Source organism: Alosa sapidissima, chromosome 9 (genome assembly GCF_018492685.1).
Source record: "Alosa sapidissima isolate fAloSap1 chromosome 9, fAloSap1.pri, whole genome shotgun sequence".
Lineage (NCBI taxonomy): Eukaryota > Metazoa > Chordata > Actinopteri > Clupeiformes > Clupeidae > Alosa > Alosa sapidissima.
In genome coordinates, this window is record NC_055965.1 from 26,397,112 (window position 1) to 26,424,664 (window position 27,553).

The 27,553-nt window shown below is 40.7% G+C and overlaps 1 protein-coding gene across 1 annotated transcript; it reads left to right on the plus strand.

The window, feature by feature from the left end:
* Nucleotides 1-91: 91 nt before the first annotated feature.
* LOC121719439 (polymeric immunoglobulin receptor-like) lies at nt 92-17,332 on the plus strand. Its single transcript, XM_042105076.1, has 8 exons — nt 92-205; nt 309-617; nt 5,795-6,103; nt 6,329-6,598; nt 8,252-8,566; nt 13,375-13,482; nt 13,566-13,600; nt 16,030-17,332. The coding sequence occupies exons 1-8, from the start codon at nt 166-168 to the stop codon at nt 16,657-16,659; spliced, it is 2,016 nt and encodes a 671-aa protein (XP_041961010.1). The 5' UTR covers nt 92-165; the 3' UTR covers nt 16,660-17,332.
* Nucleotides 17,333-27,553: the final 10,221 nt, after the last annotated feature.

Sequence of the window (27,553 nt, forward strand, 5' to 3'; positions counted from 1 at the left end):
CGGTGAGTGATTACTACTGGTCTGTAAGAGCGAGAGAATGGTGTACGTGTGTTTTCATTCCAGGATGCATCTTGACTTGAAGCCACACACAGGAAGAGAGCCACCCACATCACCAGCAGCACACACACTACCTAAAGCAAGACGGTTCGACGACAAACATCCACAATGAAGGAGGTCATAATTTTCTCTCTCTGCCTCATCACAGGTAAAATACACACTAATGGAACCCATTTGACTGTAACGTTCAACATTTTAAGTTTATGTTATGCAACGTTTTAAGAGTTGATATCATCTTTTGACTGTTTTAGTGCCAGGAAGAAGCGCAGGAACTGATATTCAACAGCTGGAAAGTTTCACGACGGGTGGAATACTCATTTTCTGCAAATATGCTAATCAGCATAAGGATAAGGAGAAGTACTTCTGTAAGGGCAATGCTTCAACCTGCCCTTACAATCGACTAACCCACAACGACAGCAGAGTCCTCCTGTATAAAAGTGTTCAAAGGGACTCCTTAACCATTCTCATCACAAACCTCACCTCAGAGGATAGTGGGACTTATCACTGTGCAGTTGAAGATGGAGACTTGCATACTTCATTCATTTTGGAGATAAAAGGAGGTAATGTATGTCTAATTTCCTATCTAAGAGTGATGGCAGTTCAGCTTTCATGATGAACCTATGTATTATTTATTTATTGTTGTGTCGACCAGCCATAAACGCTAGGTCAAATGCAAGACTCTTTTCCTCAGTGGTTCCTCGTTGGTGGAAGGAGTTGCCCAGTGCTCTCCGTTCCTGTGATAGTTTTGAGTCTTTCAAGAGGGGTCCAAAGACATATCTGTTAATTAATTAAGTGGTTCTTATTAGTGATGTTTGTATATTACGGTATTTGTTTAAATAAACAGGGGTATTGATCATTGATATTCCATTGACATTATTGTTTATTATTGCTATTGCTTAATGTAGCATAGAACTAATCAGGTGGTGCTACATCTAGCAGAGGGGAGATGGGTTGTTGACTATTTGGTTATTGCCTTGACTGGCATCCTGATAAATTAATTTTATTTTACTCAACATATGTAGCTTAATCATGTCAATGGCAAACTTGGCAATCATGACAAACTAATAGACATTTATTTTGTCTTTGTCTTACATTATAGGGAGACTTACATAATCCCAATGTAAAGTATAGCCTATATACCGGTGTACATTTCAAATTAATCTTGGAACTACGTTTTAAAAAATGTCGGTGGACAATTGCATTGCAAATTGTCTGAAGCTAGCCCTCCAAATCCTGACCCCTGTTTTGAGACACTAAATTGGTCATAAATGGTTTGTGTGTAATTTTCAATGTATTCAGTGGATTCTGTGCTGTTCTCATTGGGGTTATTACGTGTTAAGTTATCACACTTTTTGACGGCATCGCCACCAATTTGCAGCTTCCTGCACACTCGCTCGTCTGTTCCATTGTGGGTTTTCCGAATGCTAAGAAAAAGCCTTGCCTCGTCTTTCAAGAATTTGAATCGACAGGGCTCGTTCTACCAAGCACGAATCCTTGACTTTGAGAAACAGCTAATAACTATGTGGCTTCTATTCTGTTGTGCTATATGCGAGTGTCTGTGCTGCACACCCTTAATCAACATGACTCCTAACCTTGGTTGAAAGATTACAGAAGCTAGATTTAGCTGTGACAAAATCCTGGGTAACATAACATATACTATCAACAGTTAATGCTATTTTTCACAGTAGAATCCACATTTGAAAGCCAGGGGGGTATTCCAGAAAGCAGGTTTACTGGCTTAACTGGGTATGTAAACCCAAAGTAAACGGTAAACCTGGGATTTCAGTTCCAGAAAGCTCAAAAATAATCAGGCTATGTAAGTAACTATGGTAACATAGGCTCTGAACTTAACCTGGTAGGGGGTAGGTTTTTGTTCAGGTTATGTTCAATTATGTTCGGTTATTTCAGTGCATGTTCAAACAGGCTATTTTTACACTTGTCACACAAAGGCATTTCATTTTGACGAAGGTCCGATTGACAAAGAAGCACAAAATCATGTAATATTCATCCGTGCAATTCACCGTGAGAGGGCGATAAGACCACGACATCACATGATAGCCTATCCATTCTTTTCCAAACAAGTTTTTCAATTATTCAGTGAGGCGCAGTGGTTTATGGGATGAGTAGTTCCTTCGCTCGGAAATGAAAATATGTACACAGTCTTGTACCTTTGACTTTTTTTGGATTTTCTCTTCGTTTTTTCACTCGAAATGATATGTTGTATGCTTATGAGTTATGCCATAGCTGGTTAGCCTAAGACATGCTGTAAAACTCTTTAGATACAGATTTTTCCAAAACGTCAATGGGAAAAATGAATGAGAATCTTACTTCCGGCACCTAACCGCATTTCGGCTGTGGGCGGGACTGTGATGCTCTATTGTAAACAAGGCACATGAGAACAGGACGCACCACTGTCAAGTTTGGTTACGCACCAACCAATCACACCTTAATGTCTTTTGAAGTCAGGCAATTGTCATACCATTTTAAAGCTGAAAACCAGTACTATTGGATAAAACAGGTGTCAATCAGGTCAGGAACCATGGTTAAAAGAATCATCATGTTAGATGCACTGGTTTCAAATTCGGAAGTAGTTTAGCACTAAACATGGAAACTGTTATAAAACAAGGAGTATAATGTATTTGAGGGTAACACTTTATTTTAATGTGTCGCTGTTACAGTGTACCTACCTAATTAGGTACAGTGGTACAACCTGTGTAACAACATGTACTATCAGGTACTATCATTGTACTTGCATTATGTGTTTGTGGGTACCTACATATAGTTGTTACATTGTAATACTGAGTGCTTTTACAAAACTTTGCCAATTTGCCTAAATTTTCATCAGAGGCAAAGAGCTGACCTGAGACCTGCTGGATGGGGTAAATCTGGTCATGATAGATTTGATATACAAACCATTCTTAGCTCCAGTCAAGGCCTCATTGTCTTCAGTGTACATGTAACAGCTGTGCTGCTACAACCTTGTTACTCTTTGATACAGTGGAATAAACCTATTAAGTGTACCAGTTAATTACTTACATGTACATATGACATGTATGTTATGTCTTCGACGTCTTGGAACAGGTCTACTCAGAGGCCTCTAACAGGCCTCTGAGTCTGACAGTAACACTTTTAGCTCCAGCTCATTGAATCAGATTAGAACGTTATCTTATAGGAGAGATGCTAACGGTCTAATCTGATTCAATGAGCTGGAGCTAAAAGTGTTGCTGTCAGACTAGGAGAATGGCTGGATGAACTGGGGAAAGGTAAAACTCAATTGTTTAAGTCAGGGAGGTGGGAAATGAGTGTAATTGCCCAAATGGTGAAATATCCCTTTAAGTTGCGATCACAGTCAAGTAGGGTTTGATAGCTCATCTCTTCATGTTGAATTTGGTGGCTTCGATACAGTGGAATAAACCTATTAAGTGTAAGTGGGGATGGTGATGGGAGATTAGGGGGGTTTGGGTGGCCTGGGGAGTTTGATTGGGTAGGGACATGATTGGGTGTGGGTGGTGATGGGAAATCAAGGAGGTTGGGGTTGAAAATTGATCCAGAGTCTCCATCTGCCTGCTGAGGTTCTGGGAAGTTTGTTGCAGACGCTCCGCTTTCAGCATGTATTCAGTGTATTCCTTGTTGTTGTGTCTTTGTGGTGACAAGGAGTCGACGGAGGGATATTTGTACTGGTGTTACAACATGACCCTTCCTTTCCGATAGCCTCCTAGCAGCTTTGATAGGTGCTATCTCCTCATGCTCATCAGGGCCGTTTCAAGGAATTTGGGGGCCCCAAGCAAAATAGACATGGAGGCCCCCCCACCCACCCCACCGCACGCAAAGCCTACAGGAACCACCGCATAGCCATACAGTTTAAGTTCACCCACACTTTATATAAATAAAACATGTTGGCAGTGCAAATACTGCTGTTGCATATAGATAGGCTACTGTGCATTAGTTTTGAACATTTGCAAAAACACCACCACCATAAAATCCAATATAAATGTAAAAAAGTGCACAATAACTAAATCCAACATACTTAAACACACACACACACGCACACACACACACACACACTCACATTAACATTTTTTCGTTCTCACAAAGTGAGAAAATAAAACACTGCCATCTTATGCAGAAAAAGGATGCATTGTTCAAACTATAAAGAGTGCAGGTTGTATAGCAATTTAAAAATCCAACATAAATACAAGTACACACACACACATAAGATTAACCTTTCAGGCCATCTTCATCAGTGGAGGTATCCTTAGGAAGAGCCTGAGGGCTGAGAAATTTAAGCAAAGCACCTTGAGGGAGAAAGAAAAGATATGTTAGCATTTCCATATTTTGATATTTAGAAGGGATGCAGCTTATTTCACAACTACCGATGCTTACTGTAAAAACATCCCAAGCTAATGTTATACATTGACCTAGGCCTACTTGTAGCTTAACATAGCATTTAAGCATTCTGCTGTTTGAGAATTAGACAGACGCACCTGATGATTTAAAGACAGTAAACAGCTGGCGTGCATGAATACTACTAGACATGAATGTTGCAGTCTGCTTTGATGGACGGAATTTATCGTGTTTTCCTAACCCCCATTTGGTAAATAGATTATCACGGTCGAATAGTTAGTATAGCAGAGAAGCTATGCCACTTTCATCAAAACCTATTACAAAGCTATAGCAATGTTATGTCATTAAATACGATAAACAGTGATTCTGGAACAGATCTGCGTCTTCCTTATCCCGTTAATAAACATATTACAGTATGTAACCATATTCCGTCCGTTCGAAAAAAAAAGTTGCGCTAACTGTTCTAGTTTGTTACAAGCAGCATGGGCCGTCAGGCAGGTAGTTAACATAAACATTTTTTGCTAGGCTAGCCTTCCTGCTGCGACATTACACCATTTGTACAAGACAAGTAGAGCTATTTTATCCAGTGTAATTTATCACTTACCACTATCTTGTTTTTTCTTGTCATCCTCTTCCTTTCTCTTCTGGCTTCCGGACGCATAACTCCGCTTCATTATGACTCCTGGGGTTTTATATTTTCGCTGCAGCAGCAGAGACCACAAACCTGGCTAGCTGGCTGCTGTCAGCGACTACTGAGAGGGGCCCCCTTGAGGGGGATCCCGGTATTGCCGGTAACAGTGTCGTTGCACTTTACTGCATTACTGGTTTGCTTGCCTTCTAGCGACGGGCCTGAACGCAGGAATGGATGTTAAAGTTATTCAGTAATTGTAACGAATTACTGGGGGGGGGGGATCCTCTGCAGCAGTAAAGGCATCACCTGGTTTAATATCACAAAATACTGGTTTCTGGTTATGATGTCTGTTTACTTACAGTAGCAGACGAGTTTTCCTATGACAACTGACTTTTTACATATATTTTAATCTGCGGCCATGAACAGAGTACTAATTGTTGTCTTGTTAAAAAGCCATTCTTGTATGAAAATTAAATATAATGCTGTAATTCAGTTGCATGACTGTTGACACACTTACACCCAACCCCCATCACCACACAACCACACGCGCACACACACACACACATAGGGCTTGCTCGCACCCTCATAACGCTGAGACATAAACACACAGGGTTACCCAAAGGGAGGCTGAAACTCGGAAGCTTGAAAACATCAGAAGAAATACATACATTAAATTGGTCGATTTAGCAATGCTCAACAGACAGACATTGACATCTAAATATCTATCAGTATTGATCTGAGTACTTTGTTATTTTTTGACAGGTGACTGCTGTGACTCCCCTATCACAATTATTGGACGTGAGGGAGACAATATCAACATTCCGTGCTGGTACCCTGAGGAATCCAAAGGAATTGTGAAACACTTCTGTAAGCAAAATAAAAACGTCTTCGTGTCGGAACTAATCAATTTAGATAAGGCAAAGTATTCTCTGTCTGACAAAAAAAATGGAAACATCTTTAATGTGACTATTCATAACCTGAAGAAGTGGAATGCTGGGACCTACTGGTGTGGATTAAGAACTGGTGAGGATAATGTGGCTTTGACCAGAATGGTGGATCTAAAGTTCACAGGTGAGAGTAATATGTGATGATGTCAACAACTCACACCTATTTTTCAAAACAATATTAGCATATTCTCACTATTCTCAACCTAGCCACTTTGGAGGTTATTGTTTGATCTTGCTTGCAACCTAATGATTGTCCTGCTGTTGTTGATTGTCTAACTACATATTGCCCGACCAAATGCACATTCTTGGATTCATTGCACTTTACACTTATTCTGGTATGCAATTTCAGGAAGAAAAGTGAAGGGATTTACAAGGGGAGGCATCGTAATGTTTTGCAAATTTGGTCAGCGAAACAAGAACAGATACTTCTGCAAAGGAGATGCTACAACCTGCATTTCTAATCACTTCAAACATGACAGCAGATTTAAGCAGCATAACAATGATCTCTTGGACTACCTAACAGTTGTTATTACAAACCTCACCTCAGATGATGCTGGTACCTACCACTGTGTAGAAGATGAAAAAGTGCACACTGAAATCCATCTCAGCATAGAAGAGGGTAATGACTTTGTTTGTTCTGTGTGGTTAATAAGAACTTAACAAGAGAAAGAGAGAGCCTTTCCAAAACTATCCCTACTCACACCCACTCGATTACTGAGTGCACTCAGGTGGAATGACTCTCACAGCTTTATCTTTATCTTTTTGGCTGACACTTTATTGTCAATACAGGGCCAATTCCCTGAAGCAACTCAAATTATAGACGGGTCAATATAGGGTTCAACGTCAAAAAAAAAATGATACAAAGGTTTTTTTCATGGATTCTGGTACTGCTCCTTAGCCAAACTGCTAGCATATAAACTCTGCTCCTTAGCCAAACTGCTAGCATACAAACTCTGCTCCTTAGCAGTACAGACTCTGCTCCTTAGCCAAACTGCTAGCATACAGACTCTGCTCCTTAGCCAAACTTCTAGCATACAAACTCTGCTCCTTAGCCAAACTGCTAGCATACAAACTATGCTCCTTAGCCAAACTGCTAGCATACAAACTCTCTGCTCCTTAGCCAAACTGCTAGCATACAAACTATGCTCCTTAGCCAAACTGCTAGCATATAAACTCTGCTCCTTATCCAAACTCTGCTCCTTAGCCAAACTGCTAGCATACAAACTCTGCTCCTTAGCCAAACTGCTAGCATACAGACTCTGCTCCTTAGCCAAACTGCTAGCATACAAACTCTGCTCCTTAGCCAAACTGCTAAACTCTGCTCCTTAGCCAAACTGCTAGCATACAAACTCTCTGCTGCTTCCTTAGCCAAACTGCTAGCATACAAACTATGCTCCTTAGCCAAACTGCTAGCATATAAACTCTGCTCCTTATCCAAACTCTGCTCCTTAGCCAAACTGCTAGCATACAAACTCTGCTCCTTAGCAGTACAGACTCTGCTCCTTAGCCAAACTGCTAGCATACAGACTCTGCTCCTTAGCCAAACTGCTAGCATACAAACTCTGCTCCTTAGCCAAACTGCTAAACTCTGCTCCTTAGCCAAACTGCTAGCATACAAACTCTCTGCTGCTTCCTTAGCCAAACTGCTAACATACAAACTATGCTCCTTAGCCAGACGAACAGGACGAAAGAACAGGACAGACAGGAGTGTAAGGGGGGGGGGGGTTAGTCCCAGAAGATGGAGGAGGATGGGGCTGGGAGCATATTCAAGTTCAAAAGGAACTGCTGTTAGTCCTAGCCAGAGGATAGCGCAAATACAATGACATTGAAATTACATGAATATTTCATGTAACTTAACTTTAAACAATTAATTGAAATAACTTGATCAAATTGTGTAATCACGGCATGAATCAATTTTGTAAACTGAAAGAGAAATGCCAGACTGATTTTAGACATGTCACTCATGTGCAACCAGTGTACACAATAAAATCAGGTAAATCCAGCGGTTATTATTGTTTCAGTGTATCGCATGTATGCACACACAAACACCACACTGTAAAATCAAATAGCTATCCTTATTTAAGATGTTTAGTAATCTATATAACTCGGATTTTGTCTTTTGTTTATTTTGTCTTTTGAGACTACTGGCCTAAAATGAGTTTAATTTAATGCTGTGGAAAAGTAACTAGCGGTAATTTTTGTTTTTCAATGCAGCTAACTGTTGAAAGCTCACTGAGAACTTAAGCTTGACAAATGTCTTAATGTTTGACAGGTGACTGTTGTGACCTACCCATAGAAGCAACTGGAGACAAGGGAGGAAATGTGTCTATTCAGTGCAGATATTCTGTGGAATTTACAAACCACACCAAGCATTTCTGTAAAGCAAGTGAGGGGTGTAAAAACCTTGATTCTACATCAAAAGTAAATCAAAAGTATTCTCTGTCTGACAACAAAATTGAGAAAGTCTTTACTGTGACCATCTATAACCTGGAGGTTGAGGATGCTGGTAAATACTCGTGTGGAGTTAGACCTGGTGAAGGTTATGTCATTTTACTCAGAGGAGTGGAGCTGCAGGTGCAGGTCTCAGGTGAGCAAGGCATTATTACTTCACACATCCTTTCTTGACTTGAGAAATGGCTACATGCTAACCATCATGCTACATCCATTACTGAATTCATGTGATGGAATATAAGCTGGCAGGTAGAATTCCAATATTTTGCATAATGGACAGAAACATGCAGTAGATCCAGTCAAAACTAATCAGCTTTATATATAATGAAAGTCATGGAAAGAATGCGAGAAGTAAGCCGTGTGTGTTAGAAGTCCAACCTGTGTTGTACTGTTACAATGCTAGCATCTATTGCTGCATTCTCATGGGGGCTGCTAAAATGCTAGAACCCAGTGCTTTGTATCACCCATTGCTTGTATAGAGGCTTCTAAAATGATAGCAGTAAAGCTAACACAAACGCAAACATCCATGTCTAGCTCATATACAGCATCTGTAAATATATTTGCATATACAGGTCAACCCCTTGAACCTGACTAAACCCAGACAAATCTAAATCATGGTACTGTTGTTTTGACTTTTGGGGCATTTTGGCTAAATTAATATAAATGACGTTCGTATCCACACTGCACACTAGCCTGGAGATTCCTGGAGACAGGTGTGAGCCACGAACAACAAAACGAGCCACCCTTAGGGTCAGTCAACAAGGACCCTTACAAAAATGAAATGTTTGCGGCAGATTTGCAGCAAACTTGTGGGTGATTTGTGGGAAACAAATGAGTTCACTAGAACAGTGTTTCCCAAACTTTTTTTCTGGGGACCCACTTTTTAAAAATGACAGACTATCACGACCCAACTCGTGACTGTGGTAGTTAACAAACTAGATCCTAACGGAAAGCTGTTAGCTTTCCTAAGCTATATAAGGTATAAGATAGGGGTATTACACAACATAAATTGTCACTAAGCTATGCTGGCGACCCAAATAAAATCTCCTACGACCCACCAGTGGGTCGGGACCCAGTCTTTGGGAACCAATGCACTAGAAAATATTGCCAGAAGTTTGCCAATGTTGGCCATTAGACGCAAACTTCCAGCAAAGTTCTGGCAACAATGAGAAGTTTGCCACTAGTGGCGAATGTGTTCGCCAGTGATTTGCCACCACACTTAGCCAATAATGGCAAACTTCCAGTGAAATTCTGGTGACAAATTTAATTTGCATATGACATTGCTGCAAACTTGCTGCAACATTGCAAAAGGTTAACACACCTGTTTGCCAGAAACCTAATTTGCATGTGAAAATAAATAATATATATATATATATATATATATATATATATATATATATATATATATAAAATAATACAAAAATATTATACAAAAATATTTGCATTTAAGAATAAATAATAGTGAAAATATGGCTGTTTGCCTGAAACCTGAAATTTCTGTAAAGGGAGGCTTAAATTAATTTAGTGTTAGTCATGACTGTACCTGGCAAGGCATTAAAGGTATTAGAGGGAGAGCAGATAGCTAACAAACATTCAGAAAAAGTCCTGTTGGCAAATTTGAGGAAAAGTCGGTAAAGGGGCTGTTTCACACAATTTGAGGGTGCTGAATTCAAATATTTTGTTTACCAAGCTCAATTTTGAGTTTTAAGCTTGCTAATTAGCATAATTCACATACTTTTTGGTTTTGCCATCAGATATCGTAGGAATTGCAAAAATATAAGGCATTAATACTCTGTGTATCAGATATGTTGTAGGACAGGACAGGAATTATCCCAATGACCTTCAAGTAGCAAATGAAAATACGCTAAAATTAAAATATAAAGATTCAGTATGACGTTTAGAAACAAAATAGATTCCTTGATAATAAATTGATAGAATAGTAGGTGACTGCTTATTTTTCTGTAGAAAGTCCTTTGTCACTAACTATCATGAACAGTTGTCAGTCTTTACAAAGGATTTACACTGTATTTTTTTTTTCTGTAAAAGCGACTGTGCTTGCCTAGTTAAAACATCTCTTTCCTAAAAAATACGCTAAAATTAAAATATAAAGATTCAGTATGACGTTTAGAAACAAAATAGATTCCTTGATAATAAATTGATAGAATAGTAGGTGACTGCTTATTTTTCTGTAGAAAGTCCTTTGTCACTAACTATCATGAACAGTTGTCAGGATTTACACTGTTTTTTTTTTTTTTTTACTGTAAAAGCGACTGTGCTTGCCTAGTTAAAACATCTCTTTCCTATCATTCAAATTCCAGCAATGCAGAAAAATGGAAGAGTGTGCATGTTTGAGGAGTGCTGAAGAGTGCTATGGAGATTGCATTATTTGCAAAGAATTTAGACAAGATATCCTTTATAGTGCAACAAAAAGAAACATTCTCCAGTGCATCATTACTACATATGATGCTGAAAGGAAAGTGGACCTAGAACAAATCCTCAGCTATGAACTGATTAATGTCCCTGTAGCTATTGCAGATAGCAATGGTTATTTGTGAAGTGGAAATAAGTCTATCCTCACTCAGGTGCTGTCTAGCGATGTGGAATGTCCAGTAGTGATCACTGCAAAAACTGCTCATTCAACACTGGTAATAGATGCTCAAGATCTAGTTATGTCTTTAGGACACCCATCTGACTGCAGCACATTTAAGAAGTATGCAGGAAAGTTTGTGAGAAACTTTCGTATTGGTATTTGTTGTTTGGTAGCAAATGATGTTAACTATCAAAGAAATAGACCTAATGTAGGAATGCACACAGATATTGCAACAGATAATGGTGTAGGCCTCTGATTAAGACCTGAGTGGTTGAAACATACTTATTAAATTACACTGTCTGGGAGCTGACTTTCTTGACTAAGATGACTTTCTTCACTTTTTTCCCTTTGCAACTGTCAAAGAAATCCCATAAACACGGGAAGGCGTGTAGGGAAGGGTAGCCTACATCAGATGGCTTAAAGATTAGGCTCTTCTGCATAGCTTTAAGTGATTTGCATGCAGTAATTTGAACACTGACCTTGATCTAGCCTACTTTGGCTATTTAAAGGTGCAATGTGTAAGAATTGAGGTAAAAATATCCAAAAAATGAGCTACACGCATCAAAAGAATCAGAAGAAGTAAGGGCGATGGTGTCATTAAAAAAAATGACAAGGTATAGTGCTGCAGAGATATCAACCTAAATTAGCATGCTAAATTACTAGCCACAGCCCGACAGGTGTCATAATACCAGTTTCGGCCATGGGAGGCGGTATGCGGGCAACATAACAGCCAGTCAAACTGCAATACACGTGTCTCGGTTGTTACTCTAGGGTAGACCAACTCATTTTCTGGAGGTATACTGCCCCATCTTTTATGGAATGTGGAGTATGAATTAATTTTTTGGCAGACATTACACATGGTACCTTTAAAGGTAATTTATTGCCAAAACACCACACAATATAAATGAGCTATAACAAACAATAAAGGACTTAATCACACACAAACTACTATTTTACTGACTACAAAAATAATAATTATGTAGTTTAGAAGTTTAAAACCCAGAATTTACCAAAAGTGCACCAAATTCAACACAAATGACTCAATACACTTGGAGGAGGCCTGTGTGATTTGGATATCGTTTCAGTATCGAGTATCAAGATATTTATGGCAGGTATCGTATCAAAGTCATAATTTCGGTATCGTGACAACACTATATGCCAGAGCCACTCTGTTTTCTAGACGTCAAGGATCAGAGGCTCTACCACCAAGTGATGCTTCTCAATGGCATATTAGAAGAGCACATTATCAAGCTCTATGGAGGCAAGCACACATACCAAATCCAGTGTTGTCGGTTGTTGTTGCTGACGGTAGATGCAGTTCTGCATTAGGCTTGTTCCCGCTATCTAAGTTCATATGTACTGTAGGATATATTCTGAGTTGAAGGTTATCTGTGCAACTTGTTATTGTGATGAAATGCATTGAACACCACATGAGTGCCTCACTATGTTAGCAATAAAAATATGGTTGTGTTTTGATTAGAATTTTCGAGTTTATTACATGTAATAATGTTCCCATTAAATATGTTAATAAAATATAGCATGGCTTCTTTAATGCTCAAACATGTATTTAAAGAACACTTTTATTTGGTTTTAGTGATTACTTCTGAAATAAACCCAATTTTGGGAAAATTAAGCAAAAAAACGCTATTTTATGTTAAAATGCTGATTATGCAGCTTAAAACTCAGAATTGAGCTTGGTAAACAAAATATTCAGAATCAGCACCCTCAAATTAGGTGAGAAGGGTGGTTTACCAACTTTTCCTCAAATTTGCCGTCAGAAGTTCTCTTCTGTGAAGCTGCTCTCCCTCTATATATAAATTATGTGATTTCAAGCCCATAATATTTTGTCACATTCAGTAAGCATCTCCTCATGATCTCCTAGCTGCCAGAAAGAAAAAAAAAACATATTGAAAGGAAGTATTTATGCAACTCTCCTCGTATGCACCAGAGTGTCATACACTTCCTCACACCTAATGTCATCAAGCTCACACCTGACCTTGAACTTGATTTTTTAAAAGGAAACATTGAATGGAAATCATTTTAGCCTTGGTTTTGATGAATTAGGAAAAGTTGTGCATAACCATATCCCTTTAAAAACTAGAAGATAAAAACCAAAGTGCCTCATAGTTACATTTTCACATGCAAAATAGTTCAGTCCTCTCATCGCAATGTCAAGCTTCTCCTGAAATATCCTTGTAGGTGAAGTCTGACCCCAAGTCTGAACATTTCTGTTTCTGACAAAGTTTTGCGGGAATCAGAATGCCACTGCCACTCAGTAGGATAGACAGCAGTTTACTTTGTCCTTTATCCTCCTGGATATACCACTTTTCACGTAATGTATTTTGTTCCCACAGATGGCAAAATGATTCTTCAGAACACACAGACAGCTGTATTGATAGTAGCACTGGTGTTAGCAGTTACCCTTTTCCTGTGCTACAAAAACAGAGAGAGAGGGAAACATGGTAGGTAGTCACAAGACACACACACACACATTTAGACAAAATGTTACATTTCCTCATGTTGACAGTATATCTGTGTTCTTCAGATAGATCAAACGTAGTGATTTACCACAGTGCAGAGGTGAGTAAATGTGATAATGATTGAAATAATATGTCATGATGTATAGTGTGATATTACTGCACTCTTGCCCGTGTGTGTTTGCTAGTCAAGTGTGTTTCTCAGTAGGGTCCAGTTCTGATGGCATGAAAACTATGATTTAATGTGACCTTTACTAATAATTATGACCGCCGTGCAGCGAAGCGGCGGTCATATAGGTTTAGTCAGATTTTTTATTTGTATTTTTCGTATGGCCAATTTTCCGTCAAGGATTCCCGGGACACTCAAAGACCGGGTGAACGAAACTTGGTGGGCATGTAGCCCCACAAGGATAGCATGGAACCATCGCTTTTCGTTTTGATCGAAAGGAGGGTAGGGCAGACACAGTTTTCTGTGAATATCTCGAGAACCGTAGGGTTTAGGAGGACCACTTTTTTTGTATGTTAATCTTAAGGGGCCCATTCCATAACCACTCATTTCATGTATAGCGCCACCTAGATAAAAACAAAAAAGTAAAAATGAGGTGTTGTAATCGCAGGTATCTGTGACCTAACATGGTCAAAACTGCACGAAATTGAAAGTGTAGGATCATTATGACACCCTCTGAATGCATGCCAAGTTTTGTGGATTTTTGTTCATGGGGGGGCCATACAATAAATTAATTTATGTGTACATTTAGTGACCGTACACCAACAGAGTTTTCTGTGAATATCTTGAGAACCGTAGGGCCTAGGATGACCATTTTTTGCATATGTTTGCCTCCAGGGGTCATGTTAACCCATTCCATATGCACACATGTGCATAAACAGACATTCACACACACACATACATTCACACTAATCATACGTATGACACATACACACACAGTAGACATATGTATGCATGCATGTACATGCACACTCACAGGCACACCCACAAGCACATGCACACACACGCACACACATGAACACGTACACAAGCACACAATTCAATAATTTCTCAGAATTATGAACAGGCAAGATGGGGGTGGGGTTGTATAAAATGTATTTTACATGTGAAATCTATGAACTAATCATGTTTTGGTACTTGTTGTCTAGCAGATACCAGTGAGAATTGAGTGTGCATAATGCAATTCAGTGAGACAGTTAGAATCGTATATGCCTTTCCCCTTTTGTTTTTAGCCAGCAGCCAGACCGGCAGTGCCCTGACTTTGCTGAATTACTGAAGCTAAGCAGGCTTAGTTTAGTTAATTACATTTGTTAATTAGTTAATTAGTTAATTACATTTGCTGCCAGGGCTAGTCTAGCAACTCTCCGTTGGCTTGTGAGCTCCAGAAATCGAAACTCAATCAGGCCAATGAAATCGTGTATAGAGTCGTTAGGTGGGCTTAACATAATGATGGATGGCAGAGTTGCAACGGTTGGGCTTGAATTCCCTGCTACTTGAAAACAAATAAGATGGATGTTGCTGTTGGCGAACAGTGTGACACAAGCTTTTATTAAGTTGGCAAACGTTTGAACAAGCCAACTAGCTCCACTGGTGGGAAACGCATGGGACTCATAGCGCTGCCGCTGTCCTATTGCGTGCAGAGGGAATTTGAAAGACAACTGATTATCCCGCCCCTCGGACTGAGCACTGCAAACGGTGAGTGCCCAGACCCTACATTTTATTGTGAGTCTGGCTCGTCAGGCTAGGCTTAGTTAGTACTTGGATAAGAAACCTCCTTGGAAGAGTAGGTTCCTGCTGGAAGTGGTGTTGGCGGCTGGCCAGTAGGTGGCACTCTTCCCTGTGGCCAAAAGCCACCAAATGTCAATCCCAATGTCCTATTGCAGTGACAGGGACACTGTACTGCAGGAGATGTTTTCCTTTGCATAAATGTTAAATTGAGGTTCTGACTCACCATGGTTGTTAAAGATCTCATGGCACTTATCGCAAAGAGTAGGTGGTTCCCAGATTTGCTTTATTTATGTACACATGCATAAAGACACACACACATAAACACACACACACACACAAAAGACACGTAAACACACACACACTACACATGCACACACACGACACGCACAAACACACACAAACACATAAACACACATTCACCCATACAAACACACCTACATACACAAACACAAGCACACACACACACAAACACATATACACAAAAACAATCACACACTCAATTACAAATACACAAAAAAGGAACAAAGTAGGAAATGAACACAATTTGACAAGCGTGACATTTTTGTGGAGAAAATGTGCTGGACTGGGCGGCGGTCATATTTTGTACCGCTCTGCCGTACATCTAGTTGTTTTACTAGCAATTTCATGTATTTTATTTTAAAAAAGTGTTGCCCTCACTCGGTCGGAAAATAATACCTTTACAGCAACTGTTGCTTTCCCCATGAAGAAAAAAATATATGAAGTGAGGCCAAATTTGATGTGGTATAAGTTATTTGTATTTTCTCTATCTCTGTCAGAACCCTGAACCAAATGGTATTTATGAGGAGATTGAGGACATTTGTCCTCCTCCTCCTCTTCCTCTGACTTCAAGATGCAACTATACCAAGGTAGACAATGCAGGTGACCCTACCTACTACACTATCCAATCACCCCCAAAGCTTCCTGACGATACAGGCCTCCACCTTCTCTCCAAGACATCTCACACCCAGATCAACACTGTCTATGCCACCGCTGAATTACCCACAATCCCCGGCAATGTCCCCACATACTCAAACATCCAGTCACCAATACACACTTCTGCTGACACACACATTAGCACTGGTACTGATGAAATTGATACTACAGAGAGCACTGTCTATACTACTGTACAATGTCCTAATACTCCTAGTGGCATCCCCACACCATGCACTGATAATCCAGACCCCACAAACCCAGCTAATCAGGAACCCAAATACACCAGCGAGGACACGGTGTGTAAAACCCCTCATTCACCAACACACACTTCTGATGATACTGACTATTCTGCAATCTGTAGTCCAACAAGTACTCAAACAAATATGGTTTATGTCAATGCAGAAATTATTACAAATGCAAATAATGACGACGTAATGTGCACTGAAAAAGTACCTTTAAAACCAATTGACTGATCCCAAGCCCTGCCTCCTTTTACAATGTCACAATGAGGACTTTGGAGGACCTCAGTCAATTTTCTAGTGCCCACTCTGTATGAGGTTATGTGAATGCTATGCTTGTTTTGTGAGTAGCCTAAGTAAATAAATAACAAAACAGTTCAAAATGGTTAAAATATATGTCTGGGATAATTGTAGAAGTCACACCCGATACCCGGGCCGTGTGAAAGACACATAACCAAATGTTGTTAACCAAACATTACTTTGCATTGAGCCAATTTAGCCTAGGCTAGGCTACTGTTTTGCAGTAAAGAAATCTACGTAAGTTTGTAGGAATATGTTCCCTTTATGTTTTTATCACCTTTAGAAAAGCCAACTATTGGTTTAGTGTTATTAAGTTTTCAGAGATTATCTTATTGTACTTCATCTTCGCTAACCTAGGCTTAGCATTACCATTGTTTATTGCACTGCATTGTTTATCACATTAGCAAATATTGTGTGAATGCATGTGCATTACCTTGCATGTGCATTTTCATAAGAAATGAATTATATGTTTTTAATAAGATATTCATTCATATTTAATTAAATATTAAATATGTTCTTCAAGTCTCTGTGTTTGCCATTATTTGAGATGATTGTCAATGTACATATGTGAAAGATAAAAGAACAGCTAAACATTATCTTCTTTATGTAAAACATTATTTGTGTACATTTGTAGTCTTGACTGTCTATATTTCTGTCATCAATAAACTACAGAAATAAATGATCAAACTACTATGTTGCATTTAATTAGCTTTGTTCTATTCTTTATATTTTATTATATTTCTCTATCTAGCAATGTGTTTATCTGTCTATCTATCTGATGTCAAGCAATCTAAAATGTCACTGAAGCCAAGACATACTTACATACACTACATACCCCTATTTCTATTGTTTTGTGTGTGTGTGGTTATCTTTACTATCAATTTGTAGGCTCTATGTCCACATTAATTTGAATACTTACTTGAGTGATTCCTAACATACAACACTTTCTAGAAAATTCAGGAAATACAGGTGCTGGTCATATAATTAAAATATCATGGAAAAAGTAGATTTTTTTCAGTAATTCTGTTAAAAAAGTGAAACTTGTACAATGTATACATTCATTCCACACAGACTGATATAATTTCAAGTGTGTATTTCTTTTAATTTTGATGATTATAACTGACAACTAATGCAAACCCCAAATTTAGTATCTCAGAAAATTTGAATATTGTGAAAAGGTTCAATATGACACCTGGTGCCTCAGCTAATTAACTCAAAACTTAACATCTGCAAAGGCCTTTAAATGGTCTCCCAGTCAAGTTCTGTAGGCTACACAATAATGGGGAAGACTGCTGACTTAACAGTTGTCCAAAAGAAGACCATTGACATCTCGCACAAGGAGGGCAAGACACAAAAGGTCATTGCTAAAGAGGCTGGCTGTTCACAGAGCTCTGTGTCCAAGCACATTAATAGAGAGGTGAAGGGAAGGAAAATATGTGGTAGAAAAAAGTGTACAAGCAATAGGGATAACTGCACCCTGGAGAGGATTGTGAAACAAAACCCATTCAAAAATGTGGGGGAGATTCACAAAGAGTGGACTGCAGCTGGAGTCAGTGCTTCAAGAACCACCACGCACAGATATATGCAAGACATGGTTTTCAGCTGTCGCATTCCTTGTGTCAAGCCACTCTTGAACAAGAGACAGCGTCAGAAGTGTTTCGCCTGGGATAAAGACAAAAAAAGACTGGACTGCTACTTAGTGGTCCAAAGCTATGCCCTCTGATTAAAGTACATTTTGCATTTCCTTTGGAAATCAAGGTTCCAGAGCCTGGAGGAAGAGAGGAGAGACACAGTATCCACGTTGCTTGAAGTCCAGTGTAAAGTTCCCACTGTCAGTATTGGTTTGGGGTGCCATGTCATCTGCTGGTGTATTTTCTGAGGTTTAAGGTCAATGCAGCCATCTACCAGGAAGGTTTAGAGCACTTCATGCTTCCTTCTGCTGACCAACTTTATGGAGATGCAGATTTCATTTTCCAACAGGACTTGGCACCTTCACACAGTGCCAAAGCTACCAGTACTTGGTTTAAGGACCATGGCATCCCTGTTCTTCATTGGCCCGCAAACTCGCCTGACCTTAAGGCATTGTTCAAGCAGACCTAGCTGTGTTTCAGTTTTAACAAAATATCCTGTTGTTTGTGGTACCACTTGTGTGTGTATACATGGGTGTTTGTGTGTATGAGTGCGTGTATGTATTTCGTCATTGCATCACTTCCTATCTCCCTCCTTACTCTCGCTCTGTGTGACGTAGCCTGACGTAGCGCTGGCCTCATGCCGTCTCCAGGAAACTACAGTATGTGGTTTTGCGTCTGTGGTTTTCTGAAAACGACAGAAATGGTTCCTCTGTCAGTGTTTCACAGCAGGTTGATGTGTTGCTGTTAGGACTCGACTAACAGCCCCAGTAAATTAAATAGTAAGCACTATATTTAGACAATCATAATCACCCACATGTTTTTCTTTTTTCAAGAAGCCAAATGTCTTTGAAAGTACCAGCAATCTTAGTGGTCATTAACATACTGTATTCCTCTTCCTGAGTAACTTGGTGATGATTTATGTCTGTGCATAGGCATGTGTGTGTGTGTGTGTATTCAAGGGTTGGTGTATTTGCTCCCTCACCTCTCACCCTGTGCAACATAGCGTGAGGCTGCGCTGGCATCATGCTGTCTCCAGGAAACGCTGTGGTTTTGGGTCTGTGGTTTTCTGAGACGTCAGAAACTTCAGGTTGATGTGTTGCTATTATGACTCGACTAACAGCCTGTCTAGCTCACATAGGAAGCACTATATTTAGACAACCTTCATCACCAGAGTTTGTTTCAGGATGCTAAAGTACCTAAATATGTGGGGTACATATAAGTGATTGATAACATATTATTCTTCCTGAGTGACTTGTCCAACAGTGAGGAGAGACAAAATGTGTATGCATGTGCCTGTGTGTTAGTGTGTGTGTGAGTTCCATCATATGCCCTATGCCTAAAAAGAGTAACCCCACCTGCGACAATGACTACCGACCTGTGGCCTTAACATCCCTGGTCATAAAAGGCTTTGAGAGGCTAATGATCACACAACTACAGGCGGAAGTCAGTAAGTACGTTGACCCGCTTCAGTTTGCGTACAAACATCACAGAGGGGTAGACAACGCCACACTGACGCTGCTGCATGGAGCCTGTACCCACCTTGAGAAGCCTAAGTCATTTGTACGGCTGGTGTTCATAGACTTCTCAAGGGCCTTTAACACTGTGCAACCCCATCTAATGGGACAACATCTTATCCAGATGGAGGTCAATCCCCACCTCATACTCTGGGTGCTCTCATTCCTGACAGACAGACACCAGAGAGAGAGAGTTATCGGCCACCTCAGCTCATCCAGAAGGATCTCTACAGGTGCTCCACAGGGCTCTGTCATCTCACCAGTTCTTTACACTCTCTACACCAACAACTGCAGAAGTACAAACCCAGACATTACATACATCAAGTATACTGACGACATTGTCATTATGGACTCCACCAACTCATCCGATCAGTTACAGTCTGAGCTGGCCACTTTTTCAGACTGGTGCAGCCGGAACTGCCTTGATCTCAATATCACTAAACCAACTAATAATAGACTTCAGAAAGGCCCCCTCCACCATCCACACTCTGACTGTCAACAACCAGCCGATAGAGAGGGTTGACACATACAGATATCTTGGGACAATAATCGACCACAACTCGAACTCAACTTCAAAACAAATACCGATACCATTTACTCCAAGTGTCAGCAGCTTCTCTTTTTCCTTCGTAAACTCCGCAAACTCCAGATCCACCAATCTGTTCTAACAGCATTCTACAGATGTTTCATTGAATCCATAATCACCTTCAACATCACTTCCTGGTTTGGAGCACTGTCCAACATCCATAGGAACCCACTAAACAGAATCATCAAACTGAGCAGCAAAATAACTGGACAACAGCAGGAATCACTTATCAGCATATCCAACAAAAGCAAAAAGCAAAACAAAACACTTTGGACATCACACACTCTACACAGTCAGTATTGCCTCCCATCCTCAGCCCACAGATACAGAGCACCTACACTAAGGACAAATAGAGCCCTGTCAAGCTTGGTCCCAGCATCCATTAGACCAGGGGTGTCAAACTCATTCATAGAGGGCAAACAACATTGAATTTATAAGGTTACTATAGGGCCACATAATCGGCGAACATTGTGCCTGGTGCAGCCATGAAATCTGTATTGCAGTATGGTTTATTCAAATTTGGTGTGAAATAATGGTCCTAACCACTTTAAAACAGTGGCTGAAATAAAAAACAAACATAGCCTACAACAGTAACATTTTCAAATGCAACTTCTAGGCCTATTATTTAACAACTGATCTATATTTATTCATGGACTTACATTGATGACAATAAACTGCTGTCAATAATGTGCATAACAATGTCCATAACACTTGTTTGTGCACACAAAAACACACACACACTACACATGCACACACACGACACGCACAAACACACACACACACATTCACCCATACAAACACACCTACAGTACATACACAAACACAAACACACACAAAACACATATACACAAAAACAACCACACATTCAATTACAAATACACAAAAAAGGAACAAAGTAGGAAATTAACACAATTTGACAAGCGTGACTTATTTTTGTGGAAAAAAATGTGCTGGACTGGGCGGCGGTCATATTTTGTACCGCTCTGCCGTACATCTAGTTGTTTTACTAGCAATTTCATGTATTTTATTTTAAAGGGACACCAGGCAAGCCTGATGCTTTTTCTCTACGAAACTCCCCCTCGCTCGGTCTGAAGCTCTTTTCCTTTTCTTTGCGTCTTCCATTCGCTGCTTCTTCGCCGAATGGGAGAGAGAGCAGGGGTGGGATCCGGAAAAGACCACGGGGCGGGAATCGAACCCGGGTCGCCGGCGTACGGTGCAGGTGCCCCAGCCAGTTGTGCCACAGCTGGGGCCAACAAATTAATTTTTGACAAACATTTATGTTCAGTTAGTCGTAAACTCATTAAGTTAATTGGTTACCTGCATCTTTTTTGTATTGCTTCCTTATCAGAGAGACAAACTGTTGTTGATTTGTTGTTGACTTCATATGTGTATATGAAGAGTTTAGCTGGATTTCATAATCCATATGTTACAAAATGGCACATTCTTGACTGTCCAGTTGTCCGACGTATGGCCTTTTCACCTTTTTCTAACTTTTATAACATATTGATGCTGTGTTGGCCTAGCAGAGGTGCATCTGTGCAGAAGTTGCATCAGTATATCCTGCTGTCAACATGTGAAGTTGTGCTGTGTCGAAACCATTTGTTTTGACTGTTTTATTGCCAGGAAGAAGTGCAGGAACTGGAATTCAACAGCTGAAAAGTTTCACGACGGGTGGAATACTCATTTTCTGCAAATATACTTATCAGCATAAAGATAAGGAGAAGTACTTCTGTAAGGGCAATGCTTCAACCTGCCCTTACAATCGACTAACCCACAACGACAGCAGAGTCTTCCTGTATAACAGTGTTCAAAAGGACTCCTTAACCGTTCTCATCACAAACCTCACCTCAGAGGATAGTGGGACTTATCACTGTGCAGTTGAAGATGAAGACTTGCATACTTCATTCATTTTGGAGATTAAAGAAGGTAATGGGTCTAAATCTATATCTAAAAGTGATGACAGTTCTCCTTCAAAAATGTTCATGATTAGCCTATTTATTAGAGATGTCAAAATTGAAGCTACAATAAGGCATTAACACAATACCATACTTTAACACAGTTAAACAAAAATAGTGCTGTTCTAACCCAGGCAGGTTCTTACCAGCAGTCAGTTGTCATATTGACAAAGAAGCAATGCAGTAGTCTCAAACCAAGACTTAGGGCTCGATGTACTAACACATTTACGCCCACTCAAGGTGTAATTTCATTGCATCGTGCACCTAAAAACATGGCGTGGTATGTACAAAAAGTTGCACTTTTCTGTCATACATATGCATTTATGGTAGGGTCAGGGGGAAAGTGGGAGCTTGCCAGCCCTTTCCCAGTCACAGTACTGCGCAAAGTTGTGAAATATAATCGCATATTCCGTTTTTTGAATCCGGGCGACTGTCTACATTTTTTTTTTTTTTAAATAACCACATCTTACAATGTGTTCATAATAACGTGCATATCGGGATGAAACCAGCAGTTTTTCAGCAGAAACACAGGAACCGTCAAAACTAATCGGTGATTTCATGCATTTTTAAAAGAAGTAAATGGTTTTACAATATTTCAGTCAAGCTTTGTTGGTTTAGATAGCTGAGAAGTTAGATAGAACATATAATGAAAAGTAGCCCAATGTATTAACTTTGATTTGCTATGTCTGCATACTGGACAATAGATGCACATCGTAAATTAGGCCTATATGAAGTATTAATTGTTTTTATTCATTGTTTGTAAGTATTAAAATGATTGTTTAAAATAGTATGAAGTGAACTTGATGTGTCAAACTGCAGATTTGGAGGAAATATTTGCAGTTCTTATGCAGGAAATGCAGTATTTTGGACACACAAAAAACTGCATTGTACTCCATAGTACTGTTCTTTACTGCAGAAATACAGTATTTTGGACATGAAAATATAAAACTACTGCACAAAACCCTACTGTTATATATATATTTATTTATACCATACACAACGACATCAACATCAACATCAAATTTGACTCCCTGTCTGTTTTACCTACCAGGACTGCAAGAAATCTAGGAGTTGTTCTCGACAACCAATTAAACTTCTCAGATCATGTTGCCTCAGTCGCCCGGTCATGCCGTTTCGCACTCTACAACATACGGAAAATCAGGACTTACTTGACTCAAGATGCTACCCAACTTCTGGTTCAGGCAATAGTCATCTCACGACTCGACTACTGCAATGCCCTCCTGACAGGTCTCCCAGCCTGCGCAGTGAAACCACTTCAGATGATCCAGAACGCAGCGGCGCGCCTGGTCTACAACCAACCCAAAAGGGCACATGTTACCCCGCTGCTCATCCAGCTACACTGGCTACCTATGGCGGCCCGCATCAAATTTAAGGCTCTAACGCTTGCCTACAAAGTAGTGTGGTGATTTTATCTAGACATAATAACTTGTGTGTGTGTGCATACTGGTTTATTAGAAGCATGCTGGTTTATCAGAAAACATTCCATCTTATATAAGGATATTGTTGTATACTGTAAGAGTGTATATGTTTTAACATTAAATAAATAAACATTAAATAAACATTAAATAAATTTCATTTTCAGTGTACCCTTTCTTAAAATGGTACACATATTCCTAATATAGGCTAAAGTACATTAAACTGACCTTGATTTGGCTTGCTTAAGTTTTGCTGCTGGCATCAGTCTACTGTGTATAATCCACTGACAAGCTAAACTATCCAGTCTCAAGCTTTTGGTTAATTTATAAGCGTGATTCAGATATGGGCATTCAGATACGGGCATTCATAAAGCGGTCCTAGTTAAATCAACCTTAAACGTTCGTTTTCAAAGATGTGCAACTCACAGAGTGGTTAGTGGTGTTTGCTGATGTTCCAAAACGAGTGTCTTAGCGAAATACAGTTTCTGTCGTGTTTAATTTTGCCATTTTGTATTCCAAATATCAAGGGGAAGTTAAGGAATGTTTAGCTTGGGTTGATTTAATGATAATTTTATGAATGCCTGTAGCCAACCATTCTGATGCAGGGGGTGATTCCAAATTAGCCAAAAGCTCGAGACTGGACCATTTATCAACATTTTGATGTCAAACACTCTTTCATCCAAGACAACCCATAAAGGGAGCTTAACGTGCTAAATAGTGAGATAGGAGATACAGTTTACCATGTTTTTAAGTCATTGATATGTAGCTAGCTAGCAATTCAGTTACTCAGCCAACAAGCTAGTGTTGGCTTTGATTCAAAACTTACCGTTCTTTGTGTAACTTTGTGTTCAAATGTCGGACGAAGTTCGAAGTTGTCGCGTCTCCGTCTGTAATCTTGCTCCTGCATGTTTTACAAACTGCAATTCTTTTTTTGTTTATCACCTCATAGTTTTTGTACCCAAACGAAACTACCTTTGGTATCATTTTTGCCTACTGTTGCACGCGTTTAGTTTGTTCCTCTTTATTGGATGCTCATACTTTGATTGGTTGGATGCTGTCAGGTCGAAACAACGTGGATCTAATTTGATTGGATGTCGTGCCATACACACTTCACGCTGCATGAATCACGCACACAGATGCACACAGGTGCAAAGGGAGAAAGAGCGAACAGTGTGAACATACTTTTTAATCTTTGGGTTCGAGGAAAGTAGCAAGTCTTTTCAAGTCAAAAGGGTCAAGTCCAAGTGAAATCACGAGTCCCTGATGTTAAAGTCCAAGTCAAGTTGCAAGTCTTTTAAGATTTTGTCAAGTCGAGTCTAAAGTCATCAAATTTATGACTCGAGTCCAAGTCATGTGACTCGAGTCCACAACTCTGACATCTAGTGTTAATGTTAGCTAGGCCTAACTTCTGGATGTGTTGCTATCAGAGCAAAACGTTATAATGATGGCGCATGACGTGCAGTGATGCCTCGTATATATATATAAAAAAAAAGCCAGATATCTAAGTGGCACCGAAATGAGGCACCGGAATCCACATTGTTATTCGATGTTGTTACTACCGTTTGCGTCGGCACCGGTGCCACATTAGAACCGTGTTTCGGTGCCCAACCCTACACGCTAACAAATATACAACATGGTAAACGCAAATACAACTATAAAAGCCGACATTACACATTATAGCATTCACTCGCACTGCATTCTGGGAAACAGTTATTCAACATCTGACCTGTACATCCACTGACGCTACATAACCCCGTCCCGAGCCATTGCCGTCCCTGGCAATGACAGCTCAGCTCACCGCTTGCAGTTACGTCGGTGTCAGTCCCAGTGCTTAGTCCAAGTGAACCGAAAAGCTTCTGGCTGCAAATGGAGAGTCCAAGGCGGCCGGAGCTTCTCTGTAAACATAGGATCCCCAGGCTGTCAACTCCGACCCCCAGGCGATCAGTCCTCAGAGCCGCTCCCACAGAAAGGCCCAGCACTCTCCCAACGATAACCCCTCCCGACTGGAAGGCTGCCTCTGCCACGTCAGTTCCCCCCGCACAAGCACCAGAACCGGCCAGTCGTGGTGTCGCTTGGGCCCTCGGCCTCCCCGCAGTGCAGCTGCGCCACCTTAAACAACAAACAAACAGTCCCACTGCAGCCGAATCCCCGGATACGCTGGAACCCCTGGACGTTCGGTAGCCCCTTCTGGCTACTGTGACAGCTTGTGGCCGTTGCCACCTACCCACAGTGTGCCGATCTCTAGGCGGTCAGCAGTCCACGTCGAGGTCCCTTCTCGCGCTGCCCTCTCGTAGAACTCTTGTCGGCTGTCTCGAGCACAACGATGCTCCACTGTGGCGGGGAATGGAGACCCCGACCCTCCCAGCAGGCTCGGGACACACTTAGGAATTCACACACAAAACGTGAAAACATTGCTCAGACTTCTGTCGACTGGAACGGTGCGCACATCAAATCTCAAACAGTCCACAAAATGAAAGTTCCCAAGACTCTACAGGTCAATGCTGTCCTCTTGGCCACCAGCTGGGGCACCGCAAGCCCCAAACTAGCAGCATCCATCACACTCTCGGCCGGCAGCTGATGGAAGTTCTTCCGTTGCTGGCGGTAGAAACCTGGCCGCTGTGGTTGTCTTCCAAGGTCACCCAAGAGTTTTCGCTCTTTAGGGATGAGATTCTCAGACGACGGCAGCATTGGCGTCGAGCCAGGAACTTCTTGCTGGCCGCGGACACCTCCTCGACATTAGCCAGGGCCACTTCCTCCAGTGCTGGCTGCTCTCGTCGGCTATGCAGGGCTGCTTCCGCTGGTTGCCTGCACAGATCCCGCGTCGGGCTGGAAGGTCCTCCATCCTCCGCAGTGGCGAGCTCAGTGAGATGGCTAGACCTTAAAAGGATTATTGGAACATTTGCTGAGTTTGCTGCCATCTTGCTGGTCTCGTCTTCGGCCTTCTTCTCCATATTGATCCGTGTGCGTAGATCTTGGATCACGCCCCGGGAGGGGTCCATCCCACTTCTGACAACAGTGTACAGTGGGTAGTAGTTAAGAATGGACACTTCATTCACAAACAACGTGATTCACGCGGATGGGTGAAATGTAAGAACAACTGCAGCATAAGTCCGCTGTGGCGTTCCGCGGTCGAACCGGATGGAGCGTTCGACAGTAAGGCTGTGATTGGCCAAGTTTTCAGTGTGTTGTTTCTCGTGTTTTTAGCAACCCCTGCAACATGTTAGTCCACTCTAGCCTATATGCTTTGCACATAATGTCAAACATAGTTTTGGATTCAGTGGCAAGATTGTACAGTGCCCGTTTCTCAGTAATGTTTTAAAATGAGAGCTTCGTCAGCTGGCAGTTGGCTACTTTGTCGACAGTCGTGAGAAGTTCGCTTGCTAACAGAACATATGCTGCCCACAAACCAGAAACCTTGTGAATGGTTCTGAATTTTTTTACTGCACTAACAAGGTTGAAATAGCCTTTGCCTACAGCATCTCCACAACAGTAATGTTAACAAAATGACAGCATTCATATGACAAAGGAAAACAAATTCGGTCACTCAACCAGTGTAGGCTACAGTCCTACCCAATAGGCATACTTGAAGCAGCTAGCGTCTGACGGTCGAGTGGGTTAATGCACGTATTTGCTTCCATTGATGCATATGCCTGCCTAAACAGATTTGCTCTGCTCTTGGGTTTGGCCTCGCAGCGAACTCAACCCT